This window comes from Eurypyga helias, unplaced genomic scaffold, assembly GCF_000690775.1.
Source record: "Eurypyga helias isolate BGI_N326 unplaced genomic scaffold, ASM69077v1 scaffold23810, whole genome shotgun sequence".
Classification (NCBI taxonomy): domain Eukaryota; kingdom Metazoa; phylum Chordata; class Aves; order Eurypygiformes; family Eurypygidae; genus Eurypyga; species Eurypyga helias.
The window spans coordinates 30,714-45,277 of NW_010226607.1; the positions used below are offsets into that span (position 1 = coordinate 30,714).

A 14,564-nucleotide genomic window follows, 5' to 3' on the forward strand; every position below is an offset into this window, starting at 1 on the left:
GCGTTATCAGGATTGGTGAGCGTAACTTTAGGATGAAATTTGAAAACAGTGGTTCAGGCATTTTAGCTGCATAAAATGCAGATGTCTTGTTCTCGTTAGTACAAATTACTAATAAACTATTATCAATTAACATTATTTACCTGAGAAAAGTGTCTGCATCCAGGCTACATAACTAACGTGCTTGGTTTGAAGAATTTAAATTCTAAGTATTTTCATCTGATAAACATCGCTTTACTTGGGTTGCTTCAATGAAAGATTGCTGTTAGTGTTGCTTTTGTTGTCAGATTTCTTATTTAGTTTTCTTAATATCCTATCAAAGTCATGTATGTTTAATACCTTTTCAGCCTTCCTTACCTCAAACACATCAGGTTTTAATACGTCTGTAGACAAAAACCAGAACTGGATTTGAACATTCAGTTAACGGAGGGTAATTGGGATTTTGACAGTAAGAACAGTAACACACAAGTGGCCATGACCACAAGTTCTGCTTCCTCTGCTTCCTTGCGTGCTGCTTTTAAGGATAAATTGAGCCAATAGCATTGTATTTAGGGAAACAGACATCCTTTCAAGCTTCCACTACTATCTTTTTTGGTCTTCTCTGAATTAGGCAAAGTTGTCTAAGAACTGAACTTGAGCATGAACTTCAGCTTATTTTTTTAAAGCTGCACTTTTGTTTTGATGTCTGGCTGTTGAAACCTTGCAGCCGTAGGACACGTGCGTAACAGGGCAGATCCAGTGCTCAGGTGTCACTGACATCCGCGTTACTGATGTGATGCAAGATGGGGCAGTTGTTGATTCCCCTCCTGCCAGCGTTCAGATAAAACCTGGCTACACCGCAGCTTACGTTCTAGTCCCTTTCTGTGAGTACAAGAACATCATTGGCTGGGGGGGATTGGGCCGGGTGTTGCTTCCGAGGGGAAGAATGTCCTCTTTTCTCATCATTTCACTGGTGTTAAGTTTCAAAGATTATTCAAGGCTTCATTAAAACTGTTAGCTCAGAGCATTTTATACTTTCACCTAAAATGGTTAATTATGGTTATTGGACGTTTGCAGTGTATCTATCTGAACCATTTCGCGTGGTGCTCTCCCATCCTGTTACATTACTTCAGCACACTTAAGGCATTTGCTCTGTCACTGGATAATACAATTTTTTCTCACCCCAGAGCTCCCTTACCTTCTCATATCTGTTCTTTACCTGTGGCTAAACGTTTCTGTTCTGTTTGCCTAGTTAAAATAGTCTGAAAAAGGTGGGTGAGGGGCAGGATGTCTGTGAAACCTGCTTTTTCTTTCTGTGCCTGGGTTAAATACATTTATCTTTTGCCTCTTCTGGAAGCATTAAGCATTAATAAATAAATTGTAAAGGCAGATGGTTAGGGTTTTGTGTGTTTATACCCCTCAATAAAATTGTAGCTGCTCAGTATCTCTGCACTGAAGTAGAATTAAAACCCTATGCGATTAAGCAGTTGGCAGTACAGAGGACTAAACCAAAAGGACTACCACAACATGAAAACTGAGAAAACCAGTGGAGATGAAGAAGGTAAGCAGCAACATTTAGGAGAAGGCAGAAACCTTACCTGATTAATGGCAAGCGGCTGTTTGGATGTGTGCTGAGGGAAGACTGGAGTGAAACTGCAGTGCAGGGCTGCCCCCGTCTGTTGGTACCCTGCCCATCCCAACTGCGCATCAGGGGAAGGAAACATACCCCCGTTAAACATGCCATTTCCCACTGAAAAAAGGAACACGCCCGTTATGTTAGTATGGTGTCTACACTTGGAACCAAGTAGGATAGACAGTTGGTAATTCCTCCAGTACACCTACCTCCTGGTGCAACTGTCAGAAGTTTTCCACTTCAAATTTCCTGATCTGGTAATGCATTCCTCTCCCCTTTCTCACTTGGCTTGGAAAGATCCAAACAGATAAACCATGTAACTAGACAGAAGAAACAGATACATTAATTATGTATTTCAGTTCTTATTAAAAAACCAAAGGAAAAACCTGAGAAGAATACTCCAAACATTAGCATTCTTAAACTTTAGAACACTATACACCCCCACCCCCCCAGTGACAGACCTGTAAGCACACCACCTGTACCATGGAATCGTACCTGCATTAAAATTCAGCTGTCAGACTTTCGTGGTGTTAAAGCCAAGAGATTCCTTAAGCTTCAAAGAACTTTGACATTTCTTCCAAAGGAACTTTATTGCACAATTCATACACAAAGTTTCATATACTGGAATGCCCTTAGCTATTAATACAATCTCTAGTGTTTATATTACAATTTCACATTTAACCTGTAAGAAACCTTCACTTAACACAAGGAAGTTTAGTTTGTTCTAATGCCCCCCACCAACAGCTATTCACATTAATCCATATTTTCAAGGTCTAGCTTCTGGAGCCCACTGTCATGTCCCTGCCAATGCGATTCCTTTCCCAAAACTGTTTGCTACGCGTAGCAATTCAGACTAGGTAATACCAACCAGTACCAAACTACTAGTTATTCAGTGTTAATATACCTATCATCCCATATAACATACAGTACATATATTTTACAAGGCACACATTACAGTACACAGCAGTGTGAATTACAGCAACTTAATTTAAAAAAGCTGTACAGAATACAAAGTTTACATTTTCACTATTTAAATAATTTTTCATTAGTTTCTATTGCAATTCCAAGTGTCATTATGCTGCAGTTAACAACCTGTTTGCATCATTACAAAATTACATTAAGTTCATACGAGTTCTCAGCAGAAAGTCAACTTATAAAATCTCAGTTCAAAAGTATAATTCTTGAAATACTTGAAAAATAAAGTTAGCTTGAAGCTTTAATTTAGATGTTCTTTCTGTTCCAGTGATATATAAAAAGTTTAAAAAATTCGAAGGTTATTTTAAAGTTCCGAATATGGACTAATGGAAGCTCAAAAAGCAAAAAGAAAACCACCAGGTGTGTGATTAGGAATATTTGCAAATATTTTAGTGGAAAATCCCTGACTGTTAATATTTTTCAGCCCAAATAATAACTGTCTTTAAGCAACCAAACAGTCCATACGTTTCCTGAAGAATCTCTCATTGATAACAAAGGATTAACAAAGGGAAAAAAAAATTAATTCTAAGCTATATACATTCCTAAGTGGATTTTTCAATAGTTAAATACAGATGTACACACTAAGCCTTGCTGGCTTTTAGGTGATAGATACGAGAGGAGATAGATACGTTGCTCATCTGTCCTAATGTCGATGCGAGATGTTGACAACTGTGCCATAAGCCAAGCGGAAACGGGTGCCACATGCTGTGTGCGATCCCTAACAAAAGGAACTGTAGTAGAGACGTTCCCGAGATCTGGTCCCCAATGTAACTAAATTATATTGTAGCCAATTAAGAAAAATAGCCCAAATGTGCATACCTATGTGTGCACAAGCCTTTAGTTCAGAACCTGTGGGTGGCGCAAGGCTGTAATGGCATCACCGAATTTTAACGAGTATGGTAATTAAAAATGCAGCCTTACAGTAAGCAAGATTTATGGTGACACTCCCTCAGATGCCACACGTGAGTATTTCTCACTCAACAGCTTAAAGTTAGAAGAGTAGTATTTCTTAATACATACTTTAAAAAATGAATGAATTAATTCTCTACAATAGCAGTTGATTTCCATAACACTATGCAAAAGAGGCTTAAGACAGGTTTCCCAAATACTTAAAATGGATTTTAGACTGTCCAAACTCAGCTCTTTAAAGTTTTTACCCTGCTAGGCACAGAAATACGCTGTCGCACCCCAGTTGTGACACCCCTTTTCCCAAGTTGTCACATGCACATCTCACTGTAAGCAACATTATTTTCTACTCTGCTACATAAAAGCATATTGCACTTGTAGATACAAAGCACAGCACCCTTACTGAGATTATCACCTTAGAACTCTTACTATACCTTAGAACTCGGATTTCATCACTTCAAAAACTCAAGAGAAGCAGATAAAAGCACAGCATCGGACTAACTACAGCTTAACTGCTAATTCAAATAAAGTCATTCTCTTCAGATAGGCCTAATGTTTAAAAATATTTTTGGCTGTTCTTGATTGAAAAACTATAAAGGAATTTATTTAATATTTTTTAGGATTGTGTATGAAACTGTTTAATATTTCCAAGCTAGTAAGACAATGCTAAATTTCAAATTAAAAAAGAATATTCTAAGAAATAATCTTGGAAGAAGAATAAAGGGAAGTGCACAATGCATTTACAGAGCTGCCTACACTGTCCAAACCAGATTTAAAATGCTACTAAAACTCACAGCAGATCAGACTGAAATCAGTGCCTACAAGCAACAACTGGCTACTGAAGAACCGGCAGTGGGACGCGTTCAAGTTTCAGCAGTTAAACTTCAAATTAATCATCACGAGTGCTAACTCGTCCTCTTCATTCACATCAGTCATGAAACCAAAAGGGACTGCTTTTAAGGGCAAGAACTGTGAGGTCAAGCCACCTGACACGGTTCACCTTCTGTCGCAATACACTGGGATGGTCAAACAACAGTTAGCAGTTGTAGTTGTGCTGTTATCAATTGCTCCATTAGTAGTTGAGCTGTTAATCAATATAAAGAAATTGTTGAAATAAACTTTGTTAATGATCACAGAGTTTACTGAAAGTACAGATCGATAATCAAGACTGCACACATACACTGGGTCATACACCCTGTGTGTCGAAGAGCAGCACAGCTCCACAGCAGCCGAGAGAAGTAAAGGACAGACTGTGGAAGAACGGCGAGAGGTAAAAACAGACGGTGAAAATGAAACTTCCAAGTGCTTCTATTATCAGCTCGTCGGCCAGCGTCAGGGTCTGTGAGGCTGGCCCGCCTCATCTACCATGTTAAGTATGTAAGTAGCGACATCATCTTCTGTAGGTGCATCTGAGACCACCCAAGAGTCGCTCGCCCCAGTCACTTGCCGACGGCAGACAGGACAGCTTCTGTGACGATCACTCCTGTTAGGAAGCCAGAGAAATGAGTATTTTTCATTGATGGCCGCTCCCTGGGCAAAAAAATGCCAGAAGACTCCCAAACAACAAAAGACCCCAAACAACCCAGTGAGAACTTCAAGAACGATCAGGTTAACTGGATTAGATCACCTAGTTTGTTTGTTTAGAAACTGTGTGGGGAAGACTGGCCAACAATTCTGAATATACCCCCATTCTTTGAGTGACAGAGTCGTTTTCCTCATAACCAAGTTTGCGCAGGTTAAACAGAAACCATCTAGCTACCTGCCCAGGAATTTGAAATGAAAATCCACTGTCTAAAAATAATTCTATCTTCAGATATTCCACAGAGGTACTTCAGCAACCAGTCCCCATTCAGCTTCCTACTTAAAGAGAAAAAGGAACCCTCTTCCTGGGTTATTGAGCCCACTGAAGTCTAAAATTGGTCCCGTAGGGTCCCATCCCCCTACATCGACTAACTCAGGGGTCCCAAATGATTGCGCTTGGCAGCTGGAAGCCTCTGTTCCATGCCGAGATTAAGAAGAGACGAACCTTAAAAACTGAATACCCCAAACCAGAATGGTACGACTGGAACTTACTAAGGGCTGAGCTGATTCATCAGTCGAAGCGGAGCACAATCTGCTCCCCACCACACTCGCTCATCTAAGCTCCGTATTGCTGACAGATGTTAAATATCCTCCCAGAAAAGAGAAGGGTAGTATACTCTAGGATCCAGCGATTCCTTACTGCATTTTTATCTTGTGGGAGCATGGTGTTGTAAGAGTAACTCCCTTGATAAGCCTTTGAAAAAGCTACAAATTCTAATGCACAAATTATGTGACTTAAACGCAAAATATTCCTCATTACCTAGTCAAAAAATGCCTTTAGCTGAGAATATCTGCATCACCTAATGCCAGACTGCCAGAACACCTGCCTAAGCCTTGTAGGTCTTGGGCACGGTCAGAGAAGAGCTGCGCTCCTCCACACAGCAACTCTGCAGTTTTCCAACAACTGGTGTATCAGACAGACACAGGAGTGGCAAAGCTGCTCAGCTTACTGTGAAGCTGAACATATATTGTAAGATACATGTTATACATAAATTTGAAGCTGTTGCTATTAAGAAGAAATCTTTTCCTGGAAAAGTCCAATATATTTAAATTTGTAAATTGTATGCTATTTATTTCAAGTGAAAGCACAACATATGGAAAAACACCTCTCTGATAGTTATTTCCCAAATAAGTAGTAAGACAGTCAAACTTGCCTTCATATTTGCATAGTCTTACAAGCTATTGATTTTTTCCCTAAAAAGAAACATTTGTGTGAAGCAAAACATGCCAGCATCAGCATATGCCCTGTCTTCTCTAGTTTTCCAGCAAGAACACAATAGTTTAGTTTTACAAGAATAACAAGATAAGAAATTACAAAGCAAATGCTGCAAAGCATTTTAACATCTCATTTTCCATTAAATTCTTTATGTTTACAAATCCCGAAATCCTTACCTCCTGCTGCAGCCTGATTTTACTCAAGCTTGTTATGTAGCACATGTACATTAGCTTGCAAATACCTTGAGACAATAAATTATATGGCAACTAAGGAATCTGTCAGACCAAACTGAAACATGTCAGATAACCAGCACATCATATAAAATCATTAATAACCTTTAATATGTATTACCATTTATCAATGCACTTCTGGCAGAAACTGTGAGCACACGGCAAGATTAAATCAACACGCCCATCCATGCAGATGCAACATTCCTCTTCATCTGTCAACTGTTTCACCCTGCAGAAGAGAAGACAGTCTGTATTTTCTCCCAGATAACTTAACACTTTTTATATTTATTCCCTAGTAACTACACTAGTTACTACATTCTTCATAATAATTAGTGATGGACAGAAAGAAACACGCAATTTTGTGAATGGACTACTTACATCTTCCCAGCCTATGTCAGGAGATACAGCCTCAAGCTACCAACAAACAGCAGTAAATGAACTAAGCTAAGAATATGCATTTGTTTTTTGCATCATGTGGTGCTTTCCGTGTTGCAAAGGGTTATGCAAATCCCTTCTGCTATCAACAAGCAAGTGTGAGAAGTTTTAACTGTTACTTATCTCGTGACTGGGCAGAAGAACAGAAGCACGGTTTACATTCTGCCTTCCTCTCGCAGAGTGCCAGGCTGAACGATTTCATCATGAACTCTGTCAAGTTTCTGTGTACTGGCTTACGTCCTAGATAGAGATGCGTGCTGAAAGGATCGCTATTGGAATGCGTATTCACCGATTTCACATGCCATCAGAATGCCAGGAGCTGAACTGCCCATTGGACTGAAAAGGCTGGGTTTAGCCTGCAATACACCCACAACTGCTCCTTCCAAGCAGGGCTCTTCTCAAGCTGACTGTTACCACAGCTGGTCCAGCCAAGTTCCTAGGTGTTCCAGGTGGGGGGTGGGGTAGGGGGGAGCAGGGCAGGAAGTTCAACAAGTAGATCACTCCCCCAGACAGACATTTTCATTTTATCTGTCTGAATTTTTTCCCCCAAATAACAGGTATCTGTATCTGAAGTTCCTAACAGTAGTATCTCAAATGTCTGCATCATCAAGACTTCAAGCATGAAAAGATGCAGAGAATCCTCAGCTTTCACTGACCTAATCAGATATGTAAAGTTCCCTAATTTTATAGTCATGGCTCACTTCCAAGACAGGCAAGTTAAGCGTTCTGAAATTTTTAGGTCTTCCAAAAATCCCGATTTGGGAATCCCTTCTGCAACCTGGGACACAGAGGTGGCATTCCAGGAGAGACAGTCCCCCTTAATGACTCCTGACCAGACCACTGTTGATTAGGTATCTGGTGTGCTTGTCAAATAGACTCATTTTTCAACAGTACGGATTAGCCAGCTAATGGTCAGCAATTAACATACTTTTGTTTTATTAGCAGGTCCTTGGGGTTTTCTTCTCAATTCACTTTTTCAGAAATTACTTTAGAATAGGAGGGTTTTTTTGTAGACTTACAGATGGTGATTCACACACAGCGACAACAGTTTCCAAAAAACTGATCTTTTTTAGTAGCTCACTATGTCCTTTGGACTTGCTCCCTTTCATTTCCCTCCCCCACGCAAGTCAGACTACTAACCTTTGACAACACTTCAATTTTTGAGATTTGCTGGTGTACAGACAAGCACTTAAAATGGATGCCCTATTTATAATCCTGGAATTTAAGATGTAGCTGTAGGACTAAGTTTCTGAATAAACAGTAAAATAAAAGAGTGACAAACTAAGGAACTGCTTGTCTCTTCATTATCAGAAAGCCTAAACCACAGATATTCTGGAGTGCTCCAAATAGGTAGTGGATGTTCTACAGAAATGACTTATTATTCCAGTGGAGAAGTTAAGATATGAAGAAGAATGCAACAGATGATAGTATTTGCTATTTTTGGACAGCGATGGCTAGCTCTTGCAGAGCTGAAAATTGTCTAAAGGTGAGAATAAATTAGGCAAATGGGAGGATATCAGACAAACAGATCTCTTTGGTGTAAAATACCTGAGGGTGCTTCAGCCTGTAATTTTTTAATGACTTGAAAAACTTGGATAAGATACAAGCTCACTGAATTCCAGCATATTAGAAAAGTATCCTCTTTATTTGTGGTTGTCTCTGATACTACCTCAAGCAATGAAGTTTACAAACACAAAGGATGCTTGTCTCCATCTCAGAATCTGAAAACTGAAAAGAAACTCACCTAGGAAACCTTATATCCTTATACCTACTCACTGACTTCCGCAATATATTAAGTTGTTTTGCATAAGCATCTGGGTTGTTTGGTTGGTTTGTTTGAAGTAAAAGGCCATTTCCAGATATATGTGTGTGCTAGTATAACCATGTATCTTCTGAGAAAGAGCAGGAAAATATGCTTTCCCAAACATGCCCACACTTTGCTCCCTAAATCTAGCATTTTAATAACTCAGAACAGCCAGTAATTTAAGATTATTTGTTCCCAAACAAGAGAAACAGGAAATTAAATGAAATAACACATTCTGCAGTGCACTGACTTAGTAAGGACAGTGGTCTCTATCTGCAGAATGACAACATAGCTGACTCCTTTCTCATTCTAACAGCTGGAATGTGACATTCTAAGACACCAATCTAGCTCTGTCACTTGTTTTGTTAAAATACCTGGCTACCAGCTCTTCACTGGCTGGTACAGAGAACCATACCATTTACTACTTTTTCTTGTAAAACTTAGCTCTACCTCACTTAAAATTGAATTAGAACTCTAAAACTAATTCAGAAAGTTAAAAGTAAGGGATTACTGGTAGCAGCACTCCCACATAGGGAAAGGGTGACAAGATTCTCGCTGTCACATTCAGTCTGAGCTGAAGTTATTGCAGGTGTTGACCCCAGCCTTTTGCTTTTCCTCTGGTTAACAAAGCAGGATGTCAACATGTGTGAGACAGTTGACATTTTTCCAGTCTTGCAAGTTAAATTATTACCATAATTGATGAGTTTCTAGTGGCAACAGATGGGAACTTTCACATGCCAAAATGTAAAAGAGGAAGAGAAAGTTTAAGTGGAACAATAACAAGATCTGTTTAAACAAACACTGTCAAAACCCCTAGATTTGTAGCTGCAGCAGATTCCATTTCCTCCTGTTTCCTTATTCAGAAGACTCAACATACACTGTGTTTACGTTAGAACTGATCATTAAAACACAACTGTTGTGAAGCAAAGGTATGGTAGCACCAACAGAATTTCACCCAAGTACACTACAGCTCTCTTCGTTCAAAAGGTTTGTTAATTCTTCCCAGAGAGGGTGGTGAGGCCCTGGCCCAGGTTGCCCAGAGAAGCTGTGGATGCCCCCTCCCTGGAAGTGTCCAAGGCCAGGCTGGATGAGGCTTGGAGCAACCTGGTCTAGTGGAAGGTGTCCCTGCCCATGGCAGGGGGGTTGGAACTGGATGGTCTTTAAGGTCCCTTCCAACCCAAACCATTCTATGATTCACATTTGTGATGTACAAAGTCTGCATCTGCTGAGAGCATGCAGTTTTGATCATTAGGTGTTTATAGTTCAGGCTTTACACACACTCCCAAAATATTTATGTTGTAACTGTGGTCAGAAGCTAGAATATATCAAAATACCTTCCCATCCACAAGCTGGCCTGACAAGATGACACAGACATCAAACTCTCAGCAGCTTCTTCAGAAGTACCACTCTGTGCAAGAACTCCTGCTGCTTGACTCGTGATGTCTTTATAAAGTTGAATGAACTGATACAAGTTCAAGATTCTGGAAGCTTCCACGATGCCACTTGTTTTATTTATCTTAAGATATAAGAATTGTTTACAATTACATATCAGATTTTTACTTAATATTGCTCAAAATTCTTTTAATGCACAGCAATTCTCATGGCAGTAAGCCACCTTCCCAAGTGTCCATCACTACATTAGCGAATTGCAGTCTGATTCATTAAGAGTTAAGCCCTGCAAACACTATTTCACTCTGAGGAATACCACAGTTAGGACTACATTTTTAGGGCATGACAATTACCATCATTACTCAAATGGATTAACTTGTGAGTATGGACCTAATGCCTAAAAACCAGGGCTACGCTTAGAACAAAGAACAGAATAATCAGCCATTTCATATCTGAACGTAAAATAGCCTGAATGATGGCTGCCTTAATGAAAAGTAAGAGCAAACAGAAAATTACAAACTCTTACTTTCAAACAAAGTTTGAGAGTTGGCTTGGTTGAAACTGCATGTTAAAATTGCTCAGTGGACTCAGGACCATTTAAGGATGTTACTTCATAGGATACTAAGGGGGAAAAAAATCTCCTGAAGAGAAAGAGCAAACTTGGTTAAATTTTGTCATGGTCTTCAAACGAAGTTAAATGTTTAACTTTTAGATTGCTTTTCTAAGGGATCAGAACATATGGTTGCACTAGCTCAACTAATAGCGCTTGGAATTGCTGACTAACTTCTACTATCAAATGATACAGTTCCCAGTTTGTTGTACTGTTCAATCACCATACCTCACAAATCATCTGGATGCATACCTAATGGGCTGCAAGCACTCCACTGTATCATTCCTTTCAACTTAGTTATGAAAGTGTTTTTGTTAACCTGCTTTTTACAGAAATGTAGAATTCAGTCTTAATCTATCTTCAAACAGTATCCTTGAATACATCATCTGTATCAATCTATCTATTGCAGGTGTTGGATTTTTACCAGTAAAAGCGACAGTCCTCAAATACCTGTACACAAAAACCCCACCAAATTAAAATATTCAATCATCTTACTTTCGTACATATTATCCGAACAACCACCTTCCAGAAAGCAGAAGAATCAGAACCAGGCTGCACTTCAAATAACAGGTGTTTGTCTTGTCCAGAAGCCAATTTTGCAGTACTGAAATAAAGAAACATCAGGTTTATATCATGTGCTAGACATGCGAAGATCAGCAACCTCAGCCACTTGGTATTATTTATCGTTCACCTATGTGCTCTTTATCCTTAAAGAGATTGTTATCAGTACTGCCCAGAGATATGAATTAGTGACCTTCTTAGCATGTCATTAAATATAAAATACATAGCCCACTTCACTTCAAACTGCAGAGTAAATTTCAAAACATGATGTGCAAGTCTTTTGATCCAGATGAGGAAGCAAGCGTCCTGTATAGAATTTATATACACTTTCACTGTCTGTTACAGTAATCATACAATCTTGTGGTCCAATCTAAAAAGGTTATTTCCTTACCATGTATGTAAAAACATCACGCAAGTACCAACACAAGCACATTAGGGGTATTTTTGTAAGGATGTATTAATAATGAAGCAGTCAGGTGAAGGCTTCAGGTGACCCTGAGATTTCTGGATTTTTTGTACTTTTTTTTTTTTTTAATGGAACACAGATACAAAGGCCTATTCCCTAAGAACTAGCACAAGCTATGTTACATTCAGGCTAAAGTAAACATTGTAAAGAAATTTAAAAAAACTTGAATAACAATGGTATTTTGGAGTTATTCATACTGAGATATGCTTAAATTCTCAGGCAAAACATGATGTCCTTCAAAAATCTATTTGTGTGTCTGCCCAGAAGACAGCTGTCTGTTCTTGAAGGTCATTCACAGAAGTGTGACACTGCACAAGACAATTTCTACACTGAATACAAATCCACATTATAGTTAAACGTCAAAGATGACCAAAAGCCACACCTTACAAAGCCCCTTTTCAGCATTTAGGTTTCCACTTCTTATCATTCTACACATAAATATTGGGTAAAAATGACATCTCTGAGTTTTTGTTCATTTCTTTTTACCATCAACGTACCAGTCAAACAAAAGGGAGGCTACGACAAATGCTACTTATGCAGCCTGTGGTCCCTGGTTTCAGAAAGTAAGGCACGTCTCATCTGTAATGAGGAACAGCTCTGCATGTCCAGAGGTGGCAGAGATGCTCACAAACAGTTCTGTCTCAGGTACTGTCTTTATAACACCAGTATTGCTACCAAAAGTAGGAAGGAAGAGGCAGAGAGGCAGCGGATTGTGTTTTTAGGTGGTTGGTGAAGCGGGGAAGAATAAGGGAAACAGGTAACACTAACAGAGACACTGCTAAGTATCTACCTGTTGTGAACTTCTGAGAGAGAAGCAACACTTGCTGGAAGAAGTGTATGGGAGAAAGTAAATTTAAGGAGGAGAAATGGCTTTGGTTTTGAAGTGTAATTCCAACAATTATAGAACCTTTAAGAACTGAAGGAAACATTTCAAAACCAGATGGCCAGTTCTGGCCAGTTCTGGCTTAGCCAGCACAGAATATATTGCATATAAGGGTTCTGTAAAACATGAAAAAAAGAAGGAAACAAAGTAAGGCTTACACATCATTAAGTTCAGCTACTCTTCCCAGAAACTCTTCATATGTTAGGAAACCACTCTCTTGAACCAAAGAGGCATGCTTTGCTACTTTTTCTGGCAGCTTGTTAATTATAGTTTGTGTGTGGTTTGAAATTTGTTGACCCATGGTGAAGTTCTTCACCTCAGTTCCGTAGAAGGAAGTTCTCATTCACTTGTAGAGTCCCTGCTAAAAAGAGAGTTACGTCTGTGTTTCATGAATGGCTAATTCCTTATTTTCTTTTAGTGTTTTCTTTTAGTTTCTTTAAGAGTTCAGCTACCCACTGACCAGTCTAGTTATTCTACAGTAACACAACATGCACCATCAAATCAGGAACAAAGCAGAGCACTTCGAAGACAGGAATGTGTCATTAACAACTTATGAAAAAATATTGCTTACAGCAATACATGTATTAAATAGAGATAATTTTTCACACAAATTTTTCAGCAACTCCAACACACACATATAAATGCAACCAATGGGATAGAAAAGAAAAATTACCCTTGTCGTCTTAAGATTAGGATAATCTTTGTTTTTCCTAAATACTTGTGCATGTGAAAGAATGCCTACAGATAAGCACATCAGTGTATGTCTACACACAGACACTGCATCAGGAATTAGCTTTCTGACACCAGAGTGACAATGGCAGATCAGAACGCTCACAGCATTCTTAAACTGGTAAGCCAAGGAATCCACGTCATTGTAAACTGATTTAGAAATCTCTCTACCTGCATAAAATGCTCAATTTTGGGATGTACAGCAGAACAGAGTTGCTCAAACCTCTCCAACTTATTTTGCCTTTCCTTTACATTCATATCTCTTTCCAAAAAGTCTGCATAAGGATCTAACCTGTCTTATGACTCTGAGTCTTTATCCATTTCCTCCCTGTGACCCCTCTCATTTGACATTACCCCAAAATTTCTCTCTGCTCTTTGTTTTGAAATAGCAGAGGAAGGCAAATGAATTCTGGCAGTACAGAGTTCGTCGCTTGTGATGCAAACCAGCAGCTGCCCACCCTTACACAGCTCTACGGAGGTGTGCGATGCCAAGCTAATTGCAGAATCACAACCTCGACTTAATACGGAACAATCTGATACTAGGTGCGTTACAAACGCCTTACGAGAGACCTCTCAGCAAAACAGAACTGCATCCTGCACGTACGTACAGCTGCGTGCGGGCGTAAAACTGCCCAGGACCACGGTCTACAGCTTGTCACCGCGTAAGAAAAACACAGCACACGCAAAGCGAGTTCACACCCCAGCGTTCTACGAACGGCCCCAGTATCTCACGCAAGAGAATAAATTTCCCTCTCAACGTCTGAATTTTGACCAATTTCTCTTCTCAGACAGGATGTTCCTACTCAAGTCACTGGCCTCCTTCCAAATTACCCTCCAGTCAGCCCTCACCTGCTACCCGGGCCTTGCCCGCGGCGAGCAGACACCCAGCAGCTCGGCTGAGGCACAAGCTCCCAACAGCATGACCTTTCACCCCACAGCTCATCCCACATCTTCCAGCTTTTGTGCGCCCCTTCCAGCTGACACGCAGCCTTCCCGAGGGCGCAAAATGTCGCGTGAGCCTCCCGACTCGTAACCAGATTGTTTCACAGAAAAGCTGGGACAAAAAAAAAACCCTGCGAAGAGGTCTGCACCAGCCTTTCCTCTCGCACAGCCTTCCGGATCAGGAACAGGCAGCACTGCGTACGGAGCAGGGGTACCCCGACCCTCCCC

General features: G+C 39.9%; 1 protein-coding gene across 1 annotated transcript; it reads right to left on the reverse strand.

Annotated features, from left to right (window-relative positions):
• Nucleotides 1-4,654: 4,654 nt before the first annotated feature.
• RNF141 (ring finger protein 141) lies at nt 4,655-13,027 on the reverse strand. Its single transcript, XM_010153772.1, has 5 exons — nt 12,824-13,027; nt 11,251-11,359; nt 10,091-10,272; nt 6,639-6,746; nt 4,655-4,973 (listed from the first exon to the last, which is right to left on the reverse strand). Exons 1-5 carry the CDS (start codon nt 13,006-13,008, stop codon nt 4,823-4,825), a joined length of 735 nt encoding a protein of 244 aa, XP_010152074.1. The 5' UTR covers nt 13,009-13,027; the 3' UTR covers nt 4,655-4,822.
• Nucleotides 13,028-14,564: the final 1,537 nt, after the last annotated feature.